Below are 19756 nucleotides of genomic sequence, written 5' to 3' on the forward strand. Positions count from 1 at the left end.
CTAATAAACAGGGATGAGGTACTTCATTTTAATTGCACAAGATGCATCAGATGAAGAGGCGGATGTTTTCCTGACATTTTCATCTTTTATGGATCTGCCAAAGTAATACAAAACATGAACTGTACTGGAAATGCTTCACAATATGCTTGTGCTTGAAGTTCAGCAAACACTACCATGTCAAACATTAGCTTGAACTCACTCCCAGGGAGAATAGTGAAAGATACATTTTTCACTCAGACTGTCATGCCCCTGAGATGGCATAAGTGTGCATAGCCCAAACAGGCAGGCCTGGTCAAAAAGAGTTCATGCCTCGCAAAGACATCTTTTATAAACGAATCTACAGATACACACATCTGGCATTTTACAACAGCTCCGAAATGCATGCTTGCTCCCATGCACTAAAATACTCGGAAGGCTGGCTCAGTGGCAACATGTAAGCAACAACAATACACTGCACTATGTAGGTCTCAAAATGTACCAATAGAATAAAGAGAATGGGTCTCAAGAGATGGTAGAATAATATATATGAAATAGGAATCACTAGTGATATTATGTGACAGTAAAAAAAAAAATCACTATGAAACTCAGATGAGGATAGGGAAGGAACAGAGAAATACAAATTACTTATCACAGTAAAGAAAAAAAACAAGTAAGAAGGAAACAAAGAGGAGGAAACAAAGCAGAGGAGCTCAAGAGCCTACCTGTTAAAAATTTTAGTAATTAATTGTTATTCAAAAACACAAATTGAAGTACCTCCTCTGCTTTGGAGTACAGGGGAAAGCACTGGCCCCCACAGAGGTTCTATTTCTTCTCAAGAGAGACTGCATAGCTAGTGTGCGCATAAAGATTTCAATTTATCTGGTTTAACAAGACAACAATTTCTCTCCTTCAATTACTGTAAATCCCAGAAAGGCTGTGGACATGAAGTTTACCAAGACTCTAAGCTGGGTATAACTAAAAGTCTCTTAAGTTGCACAACACGATATCATGTCAGCTGTCAAACACAGATGCAGATCATTCTAAAAGACAAAGTCATGTTGTCTAAAAACATCTAAGACGTTTTTGTTGCATTAGCTTCTTCAAACTAAAAGAAACATCCTGCACACTCTTAATCATAATTGAGAGTGCTCTTGATGCTGCAGACCAAAATAGAGGAACAGGAAGAAGATGGTGTTCACTTTAGATTCAGCAACTCTGTCAATACAATTATTAAGTAAATGACTAACTGAAATACACAGTAGCTTTGGCAGCAAAACAGAAATGCCATACCACAGGAGCTGTCCTAGAGCTGTTTAGTAAGCTGACAGCTGGTGAAAGACAGACTGGCCTGTATTTGACTTTCAAAACCGTTTGTCAATCAATATGAGCCTCAACTGAGAAGGCAATTATCACAATATAAAATAAATTAGCAAAATTATATAACAGACCTAAAGAGTCCTACCTCTTTCACAGGCTTCCATGCACGTGGCTTTATACAGCAAGACCCTGTTAGTCCACCTGAGTTACCAGTTGAAGACAAAGGATTAAGAGGGTATCCAGTGCCTGCATGCCTGAAGGTTCAGAGCCTTGGGCAGTGTAGACAGAAAGCCCCTGCAGTAGCAGTAGTACCCCAAAAGCAAAACATTCTGTGTCCCCTTCTCCTTTGCTTACCAGATTTCTGACTCCCTCTGGAAAAAAAGTAATTTTCTGGAGATACAATGGAACAAATACATGAAGAAATTCTGTTGTGAGCTCTGAGTGAGACAGAACTGCTGTGAAAGAATAGGGGAGAGAAAGTGGAACCTAAAACTCTCTGGCAGCAAGCAGTGCCTCCAGGTAGCTGGAGCACCAGTTCAGTTCTTATCATCACTGCCACGCTGCAAGTGATTAACTGAAGTAACACCATCACATGCCAACATTACGGTCCCACGATTGGGTTTGGGAAGGAAGCAGCACAACCTCATTACACTACAGGCCTACTGATTGACTTCGTGAGAGGAGAGATAATTGGCTACAGCAGGGGACCAGCACGATGCTAACACAATCTACCTGACATTACATGATTCATGATATATATTCTTAAGATTTATTGATCCGATTATGTTTTTAAAACTGCATATCACTTTTTAAAATGTCAAGCAAACTTCACAGTCTTGGGAAGGTTCCATCTCCACTGTACACAGTTAGAAAGTGTTTACAGAATGAACCAAAGGTTCCAGAGACAGTCCCTTAATGCTGGAGTTTAAACTGTCAAGAATTTCCTATTTCTCAGTCTACTGATCAGAACACATTTTAATGCATTCCTTTTACCAAAAAAAATTCATCCCATTTTTACCTCTGCCATAATGCCCTCTTATGGAAAATGCAACCAGTGGGATAATTAAAATTTGCAAAATAAATTCCTAACATTAAAACTGCGTGATACTACATACCTAAAAATAAAAGAGAAAAAAGGAAACTTAGTACAATAAAATCCATGTCTGCATTTCAGAAGGTCCTTTCTTATAGTTAAGATCATCTAAAGCAAATCAAAGCTGCTTTCTTATGTGTTCATATTAGCAGCAGCAATTTCCAGGCAAATTAAATTTTTAACTCGGGGAAATGTCTGCATTAAAAATCTAACAATGACAACAGTTCTTCCATGTATTCTATTAAACTTCCCTACAGTTACTCCTGTAACTCCTTTCTTCTCTACTGTATCTCCTCTTTAAATCCAAAAAATGTATTGAATAAAACAAATTCCCTGAGTAAAAAACTTCACGTTATGCAGTGACTGGCATAATGAAGTCCTAGTTTCACTGGTAAACTTGAGGCGATGCTAGAACAGTCACACATGCACACTGCAGTTTAATACTGCTCATGAAACTTACCACCCCCTGCAACAGATTCTGATATGCCCAAGATATTTAAGAGTTAAAATGCTATCAAATCATCTGAACTTTTAGCTGCAGGATTTTCCTGCTGCAAGTTCCAGATTTGGAACCTCCACCACCACCGCCCTTTTTTTCTTTCCAACTTCTGCTTGTTTAATTAAACCTCCACATACTGTATCAGAACTATTTTATCTTTTCCTCATCTCACGTATTTTTAGGATGTGCCTTGTTGTTCTGATCTGTATGTCAAAAAATATATTTAAATATACTAAAATTATAAGAAGGATGGTAAATATCACTGTAAGAAAGCCACTTTTGCAATTTCTGAACCGTAAGTAGTAAAATAAAAAAGGAGTTAGGGTAGAGACCTAGGGTTTTTTTAATAATATTCTTTTAAATGCACCTTACAACACCTCTATGTTGTCTGATTACATATAGCATTTGATAAATGCTAATGAACTTGAAAGCAATATTCTAGGAGCAGTGACAAACAGTAAAACTATTATCAAGATCTTAAAAAGAGATACGAAGACAAGAAATCACTGGGCTCAAACAACTCACAGGATTTGACAGGCTCTAAAATTTAAAGTGTTTAAAATTAATACATGGAATTAGGAAGGGTTTTCTGACTCCCTCCCTCTTTTTTCTCCCCCTTTCCTAGAACATGTCCTAAAAACCAGAAGTATAAATTGGCACAGCATATTCAAAGAGCTAAACAATTTTTCAGTATCAAATGCCGGAAGCATATTATACTGTGTTACATGCTAAGAATAGCCTAAACGCATTGCTGTTAGAACCGGTCTAATGCCATACGAGTTCCAGAGAAATGAGTTTCTGAATTTTGTAGCAGAACATGGGCCAAATACTTTGTATTTGGTTACACTGCTACAATGTTTTGCTGCTGCTGCTGCTACAATGCACTCTGAAGCATGACAGCTGTACCCACTGTTGGGAAGAAGTGCTTCTCACTACAGAAAGGCTTTGGGGCAAAGAACTGCCCTGAACAGTCACCTTTGTTGATGCAATATGTATATCTCTTGTTAGGACAGCACTTCAAATTACCCAGTATTTTTCATTTGCATAACCATGTATTTATTAAGGTCATGGCTTAGTTACTCACCCTTGTGACAGCAATTTGCTGTATGTTTATTTTTATCCTTATCTTCCATTTTATGCCACAGATGTGGGGTTTTTTGAGGAAACTAATAAATTTGCTGATAAAAATTGAAAGACCAGCTTCTAATCAAATTCCCTAATTCTTCCAGTTACTTCTCAGTTACTGAGGAACAACTGACCGCTCATAGCAGAACGAATGCAGAAGGAAGAAACAAAAATGGCCTCAAGTGCCTGAGTATGTTAAATCAGCATCCCTAGACTCAAAGGAGACCAGTGTGGTTAGCAGACCAAGAAGGCACTGCTACCTCCACAGCAGTTCACCACTGCAAATGGACAGATATTAACCCAGTGGGAAGTACTATTGCTTTATGGACAGACTGCAACACCTGACCACTAAACTCCCTGTTACTAAAGTAATGCAAAGTCTACAAATCACTACAACCACCTCAAGTTCCATGCAAAGCACTCTGGAGACCTTGGCTTGGGCAGGACACAAACAGGATCAGAATGACCACTGTAGTGTTTCTTCATATCTGTTCACATCATCCGTTTCCACCACTGCCTTTTTCCTACAAGAAGTGGGTGATTTGAATCTTCTAATAACATTAAAAAGTGGCAATACTAGTAAATTAGGCACCTTTAACATTTGAAAATGAATTGGTAGCCTTCAGGGTGCTGTGACTTTTTACAGTAGCTTTTCACTCCAGACTAGTCCTCCATGCCACTATGTGTTTACGCACACATGCATTCTTCTGGGATTAAACCTAGCCATAACTACAGCAAGAAACAGTGCTACAGTATCCATCACCAACTACTTTGCTTCTTTAAGGTACAAGACCCGCCTACTAAAAAAATACCCTACCCCAAAATCTGAAGCCCCTTCTTCAGCAAAAGTCTCTTACCACCTTGCTAGGGAGAAGGCCTGTTGCAAGCCCCAGAGAAAGACAGGGGCATGCAGCCCAACCTCCAGCAGTCATTTTTTCTTCCACTGATAATAGAGGGAACTAAACAAGCACCCTCAGTCCATGCCATCCTACCCCATCCAAGAAAGCCAAGCAAATAAAGGGACAGTTAAATTTTTGTATCTGTTAACATTTTGTGTATGTTATAAATCATTATGTCAGAACAATCAGACTATATAAAGCCCGACATCACAAGCAGAATTTCAACAGACAAGATTAGAGAAGTACATCCCATTATTTATTTGGACTCTGTAAATGTTTCATTCAGAAATATATTCAAGTGATGGGGATGTATCTCAAATGAACAAATAAAAGTTGTCAAGAATTTTCAGAATACTGAAATGTAGAATAAAACCCGAAAAGAACTGAAAAACAAAATTGCACCACAATGAGCAATCTCCAAATGTCTTCTTCCCTCCCTGAGGCTAGAACAGCTGCAATGGGTGGATAAGGTATGAGGGTAGTACAACACCTTTTCAGAGAAAGAGGCTTCAACAAGCTCTAATGTTTTCAGCGCATTACTTCTGAATATGCTCATTAAGTTTTTTTACAACCACTTCAAAATATTTTATGTTTTTTTCCCTCCTGGCCATCAACATGTATAAGCAGTTCCTTTTAACAGAAGAACTGTCAGACTTATGAAAAAAAAAAAACTGGCAGGCTTTCACAGAGAGATGCTATCTTTTTCATAGCAGAAAAACAGAACAAACACTGGGATATTCACAGAATCACAGCTTTGGTTTGAAGGGATCTTCAGGATCTTTATCCAGTCCAGCCCACACTCAAAGCAGAGGCTATCTGGTATTCTATTTACCAGCAACGTTCGCAAGTTTCAAGCATTCCACCATTTCTTGTTCAAGCATTAAACAAACAAGAGTAACCATACTATTTATTCAAAACTTTAACAATGTATCTTTTGACTGAAAAAAAACCCCAAACAACAGTACTTAAAAGCTATTATGCCTACCTAATGCATCACTTAGAGCTGTATAATGACCCCTTTACAAAATCGACAGGATCCCTCTTCAACATCCAGGTACGTTTTCAACAGGGAAGTGAAACCCCCCCCCTAAGATCTCCTATTTGTTGTTTATTCCAAATTCAGCAGCAAAAAACAGGTAACAATAAGCAGATTTCAGAGGAAGTGCCACTTTATCACCTTTGAAACAATTACCAACAGATACAAATTATGTTAATAATAGTGTCTCAGGGTAACAGATCGTTCCTTTTCTTACAAGTTTTTGTACTACTTCAGGTTAAATGACATTGCAACTAAAACTGAATTTACATTGACAGCAAGCAAAACAAACCTAATCTTACATTTTTAAGTAATGCTGACATCTCAGCACTGTTCCATCGATCAAAGATCGATCTTTATCATATTATCCAAAGGTATAACATTTGCTAACTAAAATAAGTTTTAACTTCTCTCAATATCAGCCTTAAGAACTCACCCCAAATCCACACACTTAAAATCTGGCTCACCTCCTTTTACCTGACTTTCAATGATGATTAACAAAACCATCACCTAGATTGACAGTGAGGTTGATAACTGTCATTCTTACGTCAAGAAAAATGTCAATGTCTTTCTCACAGACTGCATTATTAAATATGTATTCTTTATGTAAGAAGGCATTGTTTATAGATTATTAGCAGCCAAAAAACCCAGGATACTGATACAGATTAGAATACGTTGCTCTACATTTAATTAAAAATTTAAATTATTTCATCCTTTAAATAAAATTCCTTAACCAGGAAATATATTGTCTTTATTTGACTTGTCATCTTACTGCAGCTATGGAACTGGTATTTCTTAACTATGTTATTCCCCTCCAGAGCTAGGAAATAGAATGCAAGCTACATTTTTCAGTATTTCACAATTCCATTAGAATATCTCATATTTAAATGTGGCTCATCACTTGCAAAATAACTGAAATAAAAATCAGACCTCATTTAGTGTTTTCATTTTCATGCTTTAAGGCTAAATTTTACAGAGGTCTGTAAAATATGAAAATGAAAGCAGACAGAAAACACCATTCATAAATCAGAGATTATATGAAAGCATGCATATATAAATAATTGCTATTTCTGACTAGCAAGTAACCAGAAAACATGCAGACACAACAATTTCAACAAGTGACATATTACCTGGGTGGAGCTGGCAGCAACAGAAATGCAGTCAATGAAACCATGTCTCCGAGTGAAAAATGCAACTATCTGCTGCCATCGGGAAGGCTCATTCCGTAACTCATCTGTTGAGCCTTTCTTTGCCCACTGCTTGTGCTTTGGGCCTACAGAACTGTGGCTTGAGCTAGTGTTGCCTCGATTGGCGCGAGAATAGAGGAGTGTGTTATTTCCGAAAATGTAATTCATCTCTGCAGCTCTGCAGGTGGTTGCCAGGCAGTCTTACTTCCCCTACCAGCTGCTGAGTGGTGAATGAGCAGGGGAAAAAAAAAAAAAAAAATGCAGATAGAATTACAGCAGCATCATTTACAAACCAGGAAAACAAAATTCTTGATAGCTGATGCTATTTTTCTTCCAAGCTTTTCCATCCCCTACATCCCTTCTCTACCTGTGATTACAATGATGAGCATGATCTTGAGCAATTTTTTTTTTAAAAAAAAAAAAAGCAGCCAAATGTTTTTCTTATTTTTCCTTTTTCAGAACCCACAGGATCAAGAGCCTGTTTTCTCTTCCTAGCTGACAACAGACATCTAAAAGAAACTGGGTAGCAGGTACAGTACAATGTTACAAATTCACAGCTATGAGGATGGTGGTGGATGGTAACAGCAGCTACTGGGTGGAGAAAGCATGGATCAAAAATAACCAAGTTTCAATCACTGCCTGTAGTAAGATCCAATAGCATCTTTTCACTTCCTTGCTCGCATAAATTATAAACCTGAACCGAACAAAACAGGGAGCATGCAGCATAACTGCACTTATTCACTGGTCCTGTCTTTCTGAAAGCGCTCCACAGAGCAAAAACACCTTAACACCATGTTGAGAAAAAAACATTCAAGAACAAACTGTTTGCTGGTTTCTTCTTCTTTTCTACTCCTTAGTGCATAAAATGGCTACAGAGGGAACAAATCATAGTGCCACAAAACAGTCATTTTGTGTTGCTTATCAATGGATGCCTAGTGGGGTTGTTTTGCTGTGGGTTTTTTTAAATCAGCAAGAAGATTAGAGATACTAAAATTAAACACTGGAAGTCAACACTTATTCTTAATCTATGATTAATGTATCATTATCATAACACCCATTTCCAAAATTCTGTGACTACTATAAGCATAATACGAATATATATACACACACATTTGTGACCCAACATTACTTCTCAAAAGTACAAGAACTGGCAAAAAATGAAAAATATTTATTATGCACTAATGAATTTTCAGTAACATTTGTGATTTGCATTGGAAATCAAAGTAAAATATTACTGCTACATGTACGCATTTTCTCTGCTTACTTCACAGTAAAAAAGAATTCATACAGTATTTATCTGAAAGATTATACAGCATTCAAGCTACCTTAAAGAACTCATCATTCAAATTTTGATAGCCAACTATTCTTAAAAATATCCCCCAGCTCACAAAGAGTTTACTTACGAAATCAGTTAAGTGCCAAGGCTTTCAGTACATGCTTGCCTCCAGAAATCCAGGACAAAGTTATTAAATCTGTTTGTGGTATATTTCTATACCAAATGCTCTAACAGTCATAATCGTAACAGGGCAAACATCTTCAAAAAGAAGACGACTCTCCATATAAGGAACTTTTCTGCCTTTGTTCATCACAACACTGCCACAACTTACAGCAACATGATTCTACAAATCCACTGACTCATAACGTGCATTTTAGTGGGGATTACCAAATTCCCCCGTATACTTTCTTTTGGTGGAATATACTCTTCTGCTAAACAAATCCTTACCGACAGCTATCCTATCCCGTGTAACAATTTTTTCCTGACAGCTTACATTACAAGCAGAAATAATAAGTACATTAATTGAAAGCTGTGGTAATAAGATCAATGCACCATTTACTTTAGTCACTAGTACAGCTCAGTAACATATCACATACAAATATTCCAAGTACATCTCTCAGACTTTATTAATATTCAGAAAATACAATGGCTTATTAGTGTAATTCATATGAAACATGGTCTGACTTGTGCAGTGTCCTCAAAGCTATGTTCATAAGACAGATAACTGAGGTAAAGAAATGCCTGGGACATAGCAGATGCAATGAATCCTGTAAACGGACAAGCTTTTTACAGTGTGAATTCTTTTCACAGGAAGATTGCAGCCCTGCCTGAGCCCTTTTTCCAGACTCAAAGAAAACACCTAATCTGCAAAATTTCTATGTATTTATTACTGGAGAAATTTATTTTTCCCCGGCTATGACTGAAGATGTTTGGAACAAACTACAAATTACAGGCTTTGAATTCTGAGTCTTTTTTTATAAAGAGTCAAAGTGAAAATATTTTTTTACGTTTTTCTACATATGGCCTTGAATTTTGATGCTACTGTGCATTTTTAAAAGATTTGAAGAGTACAAGAACATTAGCATAACTTGCAAAAAAGCTTCCTTAAGAATTCTTTTTATATATGTGTATGTGTATATCTGTCTCCACAGGCTCCAAACCAAGAGTCACATGGGAGGATACTGTTTAGAATTCTGAAAAGAAACACCACAATCCACAGACAAACAAGGAACCAAGTACCTATATGTTTTGCTGTTGTATCAGTCTGTCTGAAGATGAGACAGGTTTGCTGTGTTTTGAGGCAGTTTCTTTCAAGGATGATTCCCACCCAGCTAACAATCAACTGTGGCATCACTGACAAAGAGACTTTAGAGATCAGCATTTCAAGAAAGGCTCATATGGACGGACACACACACACACACACACACACACACACACAAAAAATAATCCTGCAAGTGAAGCTACGATGATTTAATTTCACTGGAGACAGAAATCCAGCAAAGTACTTCAGGAAGAGGTTATGCAATAATGCTGGTGATACAAGACAGCAATCTGTGTCACCTACACTCCATATGGATCTTAATGATATTGAGCAAGATCTGCCGATGCCTAAGAAGATAGAGATGCAGTTATTTGTGGAAGGAGCCTGTACTGTGGTGATGAGACAAATCCTGATTTTTACAAGTTACAAAGCAACCTGAAGATAAAGGCATGGCATAACTCTACAGATGGTACAACATCAGGATAATGCGAAGGAGTCCAGACTAGAACTGCTGCTTATACAGTTGAAAAAACAAAGGATGGGAGTAAAAACCAGCACTTGTTTTGGTCAAAGAACATTTCAAGAGAGGGTCAAACACTTACAAGTAGAAAGCACAGAAAGTGCTATTTGTACAGAAAAAGAAGTATCCAGAGAAAGGAGACAACCTCAGAATCATCAACACAGAGGTGGTAGCTGAAATTGCATCTGTGAATGACTGCCTCTAGAGTCAGAAAGCAGAACAGGGTGGCTCACCAGAAAATCTCAGAAAGTCCTAAAGGGAGCTGAGAGCTTCTGTCATCCCTTTTTTATATTCTGTATATTGAACTGAGTATAAAATTTAAAAAAATTACCATCACAAAAAAACCCACCCAAAACCAGACACCAAAACCAGACACCAGAGCAAAACAAAAACAGCCCCTACTTACTGTAAGGCAAGAATTGAAAATTTGCAGATTAAAAGGGAAAGAAAAAAAAAAAAAAGGCAACACACACAAAATAGCACAATTAAGATTTGTAAGTGAGTGCACATACCTTTCTACAGCTTAACAGAAGACACATCTGCATTTTTAGCATATGCAGAGTAACATCACTTGTTCTATTGCCAATTAAGAAGATAACAGTAAAGACAGTGGTTACTGCGTTTAATAATTCACATCGAATACTTGGAATAAAGTTCCTCTGACTTTGTACCTGAGCCAATTCTTACTAGCTTGCTGGAACAGTTAGAACATGATATAATGCCATATTTAATCTCAAAGATAAAGTTTTCCTAGACATACCTTTATAAGCAGCATGCACACCTTTAAACTGAAAATGCACAGCAACAAAAATTGTATATGCACAGAGCAGTGCTATCTCAATCACCCTTTTAAACAATAACAACAAAACCTCTGAAGCATTTGGAAAGTATCTTGTTTTGGTCTTGTTACCATCCTGCTGAACAGAACATTGGCTAAAATAAGCACAGACCCTAAAGGAATAAACTGATATACTTGAGAGAGAAAATTCAAGAACCAGCTAAAACAACATCAGGACTTAGTTTTTTCAGTATCAGTAAGGTTTTTACAAAAAAAACCAAACACGCACACACACAAAAGAAATGTGCAGAAACTCAGTTTGAACACTCAAATATAGACTATACAACTTTAACCATCCAGGTAGGGGAACAGAAAATACCACTGAAAATGTATATACAAATTCACGTTCACTTTTTACACTTTTCAGAATTCTATGTTAAATAAATTTCTACAGGCATACAACAAATGTAAGTCTCATTAACAAGTACATGCAATACTCTAAGCACAGGAGTACAGCAGTCAAACTGGATACTGTGGAAAAAGGAACTGTTAACCCTTTCTGCTAAGTTAGAAAGCCTATCTTAGCTTTTAGTTGAGACAAGATTGAAAGGATAGCCCTTGATCAAGTGTGATTTACACAGTCAATAAAAGTAGGTATTTTACTGCTGAAACTACCTTAAAAGTAAACACCTCAACACAATTTTCTGTAATGATACTTTTTAGTTTAAATATTGAGCATAAAATATAATTGCATTATTATTCATACTACACCTCAGACAACCTACCAATCTGTGCAGATTAAACTGCCTGGTCTTCCATACCCTGTTCATGAATCTCCTGCCCATCTTTTTGGCATGCCAGACTGATAAAAACATCCTGTGTTTAATGCAAGTGTCTTTAGGCTTTCTTCACTCATCAAAATGAGCCCAAACGCACTGAGAGCTCACAAGAAATCACAGGAGAAAGAGTATAAACAGTTATTAAGACGACTTGATGTTGATTACTGTATCTTAGGTTCTTCTAATGTTTGGATTAATCCATGGTCCATCTGTTACAGTTTTTCTTTCTTGTCTCTGTTGACAAGAATTTGTTGAGGAGATCCACACTGAGGATATTCTAGGTATGTTCCTAACTCCAGAAGTACTGTCTTCCTGCTGAAGCTGTCATAAAGCTTTAGAAAGGTCTCCATTTAGAAAAGGTAACAGAGTGCAACTTTCTCAAATTCATAACCAATCTTGCAAATTATATGTCAACCTATCTTTAATTTCTAAATGCAAAGAGCATCTTCACCTTGAGAGTAATCTAACCTACCTGCTCAGACAGGAGCAACTCTCAAGAAATAACAGAAGCAAGAAAACATACTAGGACAAATAAGAGTTACAATTACTTTGACTGTTGGCTAGCCTTGAACACACATAGTTGAAGTCATAAAGGCCAACAGTTCCTCCTGAGAGCAGAAAAACTCTCCCAATGAACACAGAAGTCTATTTTAACAGAAGCTCACCAAGCTTTAAAAGATATCTTTTAAAAGATATCAAGCACTCATGGGAACAGAGGGCACTACAGGGAAGGCACACCCGGAGATAAAAAGAAGGGAACCTACTAAGCTTATCAGCACAAGATTTGGGTTCACAGGGAAAGAACATTGTCCTGCATTAAAGGAAGCACGTGTGTATATTTACATAGCAGTTATTTCCCATACAGATTAACGAGAATGAGTTAAATAAAGGCGTCTGCTTCCAGTTCAAGAAAAAGGGCAGAAGAGACAAGCAATGTATGCTGTAATACCCTTACTGGTGTAGCCAGAAACAAAAAGACTGTCAGCAGCTGAAAGATTGTTCTAAAGTCAGAGGCTGGCTGTAGATATCTGTGTTTAGGGACTATAAGACAACTATTACCTGCTAATCTGTATTTCCAAATATAAACTTGTATTTTTGAGATAACCATTCCCTAGTCATTTTTACAGTTTTAGTGACTCAACCTTACTGACTAACTTTATTGAAATCTCCTGACTCAGCTCTTCCCCAAACCGAGTCGTCAAACAGGTCCATCTTTCATTGTACAGTAGCTGCCCTCTGCCTCTGACCACTGATACCTAGACTGATATCTGATGACACCAAGTTGGAGGAGTGGAGGGGTGGGGGTGGATGTTCATCTGCTGCAGGGCAGGCTGGATCCATGGGCTGAGGCCAACTGTATGAGGTCCAACACAGCTCAGTGCCAGGTCCTGCGCTGGGGTCACACCAGCCCCACACAGCGCTACAGGCTGGGGCAGAGCGGCTGGGAAGTGCCTGGTGGGAAAGGGCCCGGGGTGCTGGGTGACAGCTGGCTGGGCATGAGCCAGCAGTGTGCCCAGGTGGCCAAGGAGGCCAACAGCATCCTGGCTTGTATCCGAAACAGTGTGGCCAGCGGGACCAGGGCAGTGACTGTCCCCCTGCACTCAGCACTGGTGAGGCCGCACCTCGAATCCTGGGTTCAGTTCTGGGCCCCTCGCTGCAGGAGGGACGTAGAGGGGCTGGAGCGTGTCCAGAGACGGGCAGCAGGGATGGGGAAGGGGCTGGAGCACAAGTCTGCTGGGGAGCGGCTGAGGGAACTGGGGTTGTTTAGTGGGGAGAGGAGGAGACTCAGAGGGGACCATATTGCCCTCTGCAACTCTCTGACAGGAGGCTGTAGGCAGGTGGGGGTTGGTCTCTTCTCCCAGATAACAAATGACAGGGCAAGATGAAACAGCTTCAAGTTATGCCAGGGGAGGTTTAGGTTGGACATAAGGAAAAACTTCTTCACTGAAAGGGTGGTCAAGCATTGCAGCAGGCTGCCCAGGGCAGTGGTGGAATCACCATCCCTGGAGGCCTTTAAAAATCATGCATATGCAGTGCTTGGGGACATGATGTAGTGATGGACTTGTCAGCCCTCGGTTGGTTAACAGTCAGAGTCTATGATCTCAAAGGTCTTTTCCAACCTAAATGATTCTATGATTTTTTAAAACTATCTTTCGTATAGAGAAGTAGGGATTTTTACTGCATTATCTGAAGCTCAAGTATTCTAGCAAAACATAACAGCACTCAGCTGGAATGACAGGTCTTTGTGTGAGATCAAACAGGCAGCCAGCAATGAAAAAGGCCAATCAATCACTGCTGCCTGATCTGCTCAGTATTGTCTTTTCCCAGCATCACTTGTACAAAGATGGTAATTTCTATTAACCCATGGTAACGGTACAGTAGCCAAACTGTGTTGCATGAAATATGTGCAAGAGACTATAATGATGTAACCAGAAGTTAAAAGATTAACGTACTTCCCTGCCCACCCCACCCCCATTACTCATTATTCCTGGATGGCTCTGCTACTTCACTGATGATTGCACAAAGCTATTCTAAAGATACTCAGCCAGTAGAACACCTTTAGTTTCTTATGGCTGTGCTATTCAGTTAGTAATTAAAATTTTACTTATAGCATGCATAACCAATTTTAGATACCTTACTAGACCAATAAAGTATAATGTTCCAGCAAAAACATTTATGTTCAGCTGTCAATGTCTGCTATGTGTGTAAGAAAGAAACCAAGTTGCAAGCATTTTTCCTCACACCCTTTGAAGACTGGTATTATGGTGAAAGTCTCCAGAGAAAACAGCAAAAGAGATTTGGTTAAAGAAAAAAGAACTGAAGAGACTTTTCTGAATCAGTAATTATAGCTTCCTGCTGCTGCAGGCAGTCACATCACAGCACCATTTTTAAACTTATCAAATACTTGAACAACTGTCTAAGAACAGCGATGTGCAAATTTTGAATGGGAATTGTGGATACAGTGAAACTGTGGTGAATACTGTAATACTAAGAATTTCTTACAGAGCTGGATAAAGAGTAACAATTATCCCACTAGTCATGGTGTATCTTTCTGGCACAAGATCTATTTAGTAGTTTACAAATTAGCGTATGTTTTCTTGGAACTTCTGTATTACCAGTGAAATAAAAGGCCCAAATACCCACATACACTACACAAACATAATACAGAAATATATACAACTGTAGTCAGGATCTACACCTAAATACTGAATTGCCATGTTACATCATAAATATGGAGCTATAAATAAGATGTTTGTCATTTAAAATAATCTGTGTATGAAAGGGAAGTATTGTGATTTAGGATAGATTATTTTTTGTCTTACAATATCATGACCCATTATTTTAAAGTCTTTTAATAATCTATTCCTCTAAGCTTTTTTCCTTGGTAGAAAACTCCAACTTCCACTCCAACGTTTAAAAACTTGTTTGGTATTATATCTATAACAGGTTTCACTTGGTTGGAGCTATTTAATAAAAACAAATGTTAAATCAAAAAATGTCAATCTGAAGGTATGATAGGGAAAGTAAATTCAGTTTTGTAATTGAAATAAATCCTTCTGTAGCATCACCATCTAGTGGACAACCTTGGTAGCAACGTATTTCTTCAATTGCATCAAAGGCAATTCAACTTGATCTCACCTTATTTCATAACTCGAGGAACCTTGCGTTGTAATCACAAGTTTCTATGGGAAACCTGGAAGCCTCACACTGAAGAAATTCTGGTACTATCTGCTTACCTCCTTGAAAATATTCTTTCAAATGTTTGGGACAGAATATTTGTCAAGGGTTTGAAGTCTGACCATTTTCACTATCTCGTCATGATTCTCTACCATGAAACACTGGGGGGGGGGGGGAAGCTGTTTTACAGAATTTTAGAGTTCCACTTCACACAATATTAAATAGAGAACAGCGGACACGAAACGTCCTGGGTCAAGTTTGCATCCTTGACACTCAAGACATATAAAGTATATGTTTCTTCTTAAACTGAAGGACTTCACCCTAACAAAAAAAAAACCTGTCATCCCTGTCTCACATTTAAACTTATCAGTACAGCTAGTATCAGTTATTTCATGCTAATTGCAAACACGCAATAGCTTAACTCAACCTGAATCTGAGGTAGCCCACCTCTCTGTCAAAAAGGTAAAAGCACCTTGAGTTACTACAGTACTTAATGTGGAATATTTGCTAAGTAGGAGTCACATGCTCATCCTCTAAAAATTTGGGATACACATTTGTTCTTTCAGTCATGGAAAGCTGCTCTTTGAACACCATCCGTCTGTTCAAGCAAATTGCAAAAGCTGCTTCAAGTCCTAGAAAATTTGAAAGCTCTTCTTGAGGAAAAAAAATGTAAACTAGTTAAAATTAGGCATCTCACTTCTTCACTATCTTCTACTCATGTTCTATATTATTGCTCTAGACTGCAGAGGGCTTGCTATAGAAGATATTCCTCAAAATCTGATTCTACTCCCCTCACATGATGATAAAACCACTGCCTACATTTGTTCTTCAAACTAACAACTCTGTCTTTGCAATTTTAAGTGTATTTAATATTTATATTTTTTTAAATCTTATATTAATATTTTATTAGTGTAATAAACACAACAACATCTATTACATTTAGTTTCCTTAAGCAAATGTACTACTGAACAGCTAATCAAGATATTGTATATTAGCCAAGCCCTGGTCTTGCTACACAGTGCGTCAAGCCAACCTACCAAATAAATTACACAAAGTGCTCTTAACTCAGAGCTGCTGTTGCCAAATTGATCTTCAGCATGAGCTATGCCAAAACAATGAATGTCTTGCAGATCATCAGGCCAAAAGAAGAGAGGACCTGCTATGCTAACAATACATTTAGCAACCTTTCTTTTCCTGACATACTCAAGACCAAATTTTAACAGCATTTATTCCAGTAACTTTAGCAAACTACCTCCTGACTGAAAAGAAATTTTGTGATCTCAGAGGCATTTTACGCTAAAAGGTCCCATAAAGACACTCAGGACCTATGAAACTATGGATGCACCCCTCACTCCAAATACCTCAAGGCCTCAGACTGTGATTGTAAATAATTTATGCAAAGAAGTTAATTTCTTCAGGAGAGAAGCAAGCCAGCACCCAACTTCACATCAGAACTCAAAGTTCCACAAAATGCTGGTAAACAACTGACCACCTGTCAGATGAACAAAGCTCAGAAGTTTCAAATGTTCTACCATACAATGGTTTGAAATTAATAGTCACCTGAAAATAACCGAATATATGGTAATGAGTTGCACGATGATACTCCTTACACACATTCTTTCCCATCAAGTGGCCATTTCCCAGCACTTACAAGTTGAGAAAGACAATAGTAAACCTCCTCAGAGACCTAAGATATACAGTATTTTGAAAAGGCCTCACCATATTTTGTAATTATACCTACACGCTACTTATCTCTATTTCCACAACAGTTTAAATGAAACATGGTTTCTTTCTTCCAGAACAGTGCAGCAGAATTGTATATTCAACACATCAAGAAAACTAAAATATTTTCAGCTTAGATCATACCTGAGCAGAAGAAGGCAGTGTATAATCATTCATATCTATTCCTGTAAAACTCAGAAGAGTTTTACATCAGTATCTTTACAGAAAGTTACAGTAGTTAGACAAAACTCAATTAAAACAGGCAATTAAGGTTCCCATAAAACCCTCCAAACACAAGCCTCAGTTCTTTGTGGAGACTGCCTGGTAGGATCTCTGTAAGGTAGAGATCACTCACGCTCCTGTAGAAAGTAAGAAATTAAGTCATCTTCCATGGAACGTTAATGTTGCCAATACCAAATGCTCACTTCTATATTCCTGTAGTTGGCTATTTGCAAAAATAATCTGAAACAAAGTCAAACACAGGAACTATTCTGAGTAGTTGGGTTTCCCTTAGATCCAGGCAGCCAGGAGGAAACCAAGGTAATGACAGCCCTTCGAACAGTCTCAAGTACAATGAAGTAACGCCTAGTCGGTTCCAAGAAACAAATCTTCAGTCTCATGCAGCCATTCCAGAATTTTATTTTTTATTTCTATGAGTTTCTGGATTCTGAAACACATTCTACTTGATCACTTGTTACAGATAGTTTTACACTTTGCCTCTTGGCCTTTTTTCTGAAATGCAAGACTAACTGCGCTATGAATTAGGAAAAGCTTGTGAACAAACAAGAGTTGACCTTACATCCCCAGAGGCAGAGGATTTTTTTTTTATTTCTAATGGTGACACACAAAATGTATTGTATTATTTTCTGAATATCAAGAAGTTCATATAATTAGACATGTGAAGATTTGTTACTGTGTGTCTACCTTCATAAGCAACAGAAGACTGAGGTTCCAGTCATTCTCAAAATGAAAGGTTTGTCATATTACTACTCTTAGAAGGCTCTCCAGAGTTTAATATAGCCTGCTTCGAAAAGGTTATTCATTAAGGCTCAAAAGAATTCAGCTTGTCCAGCTCCTGAAGACTATGGAAACAGGAGCTAGAGTTCATTGTGGAGTTTAGGTAGAAATAAATAACTGTGCTCAACGCCAACATACACATTTAAAAAAAAAAAATCTTTAAAATCTGGAACACAAACACATTCACTACAGTTGCTTACTCTATAGAATCCTTACAAATCAATTATAAGGAGCTGATATGTTCAACATTTTTCTTCATTAAAAAACCCTGAGAATATAACTAGTTTCAAAACAACTTTTTTCTTAAAATATAGTGTGACTTGTTACAATACACTGCCAATCACAATGTAAGATCATTCTAAAGCCCAAATACTCACCAGTATAAAATAACTTCTCCACTTTTTCCTCAAAATAAGTAATAAAGATTCCGAGGTGTTACAGAAAATAGCATTTAGTCTGGCACACTAAAATCTTATGCTATTCAGAAAATTATTAAGCTATATCTCCCTACTAACCCAGTAAATAAAACCTGCCTGCTACAAACCCCTCCACAACCTCACACTCAGTTTTTCCTCTAAAGTTTTAAATCTGTCTTGAAGTTACTGGACCTGTCTTGAGAATAATGGTGCTTTATCCGGAGAAACTCCAGAGACATACATTACATTTGGCTTATTATGTTTCCACATAGGTCCCCAATTAAAATACTCACTAGAAACACACTCAGAATCGATTCTAAAGGATCCTGATAGAAAACCCAAAACATAACTGAAGCAGTAACTATAGTGCCCCTCAAAACTACACCTGGGACCTTAAATTACCTACATTTGTTATCTAGGAACTTTACCACCACACATATTTAGTCAGACCATGTGGAACTAAGTCAATGCCTTAACGTCTACAAAATGAATTTTAGAAATGAGCAGTTAGATGAAATAACAGAAGTGGGTTTATCTCATGCATTTTTTTCCCCCACAAAATTATATCCCTGAGGAGTACATCAGCACAGTTCATTCTTACTATAACTTTAAAAATGCTTACCTTTACTGGTGAAATATGAGAATGGGAAACAAATCCATGGACATTCTCAATCTGTGACAGATTCTTCTCCGATACATGAACCAGCTCTGGACCCGTGACCTCACTGGTAATGTGTGGAGAGCTGTGCTCCTGTGGAGGTGTATCTTCATCCTGGTAGCGGTATTTCTGAAAGAAACCATTATAGAGAAAGATCAGTCCACCAAAAAAATATGAAAAGTTTATCCAGAAAACCTAGGTCAAACAGAAATAGTTATTGTTCTGACCCTGCTGACTTCAAGGCAATAAAATCTAGATATAAAAGTTTTAATTAGTATTTCCAGTTTAAGACTGATCCTGTCCAAAAGTGTTCCAGCCTTTTCAGTCTCACCTAGAACTACTACAAATTTAACTAATTTTCTTTTGCTTATTTGCATACAGTAACATATCCCCAAACCCTCTTCCAAAGAACTTTTCCCTTTACTAGGTTTTTTTTTTTTTTCTTACCAACATTTT

The 19756-nt window shown here is 37.8% G+C and overlaps 1 protein-coding gene across 24 annotated transcripts in view; it reads right to left on the reverse strand.

The window, feature by feature from the left end:
• Positions 1-19756, reverse strand: part of DLG1 (discs large MAGUK scaffold protein 1) — a 162901-nt gene that overhangs the window by 87090 nt on the left and 56055 nt on the right. For 18 of the 24 annotated variants that reach the window (XM_037406645.1, XM_037406631.1, XM_037406634.1 and 15 more), the window contains one exon: positions 19265-19429. In XM_037406645.1, the coding sequence (XP_037262542.1) occupies positions 19265-19429 (165 nt within the window). Of the gene's footprint in view, positions 1-7078; positions 7337-10704; positions 10758-19264; positions 19430-19756 lie in introns of those variants that run through there. The other 6 variants (XM_037406648.1, XM_037406641.1, XM_037406647.1 and 3 more) reach the window with 3 other exon arrangements.

Source organism: Falco rusticolus, chromosome 13, assembly GCF_015220075.1.
Source record: "Falco rusticolus isolate bFalRus1 chromosome 13, bFalRus1.pri, whole genome shotgun sequence".
Taxonomy (NCBI): domain Eukaryota; kingdom Metazoa; phylum Chordata; class Aves; order Falconiformes; family Falconidae; genus Falco; species Falco rusticolus.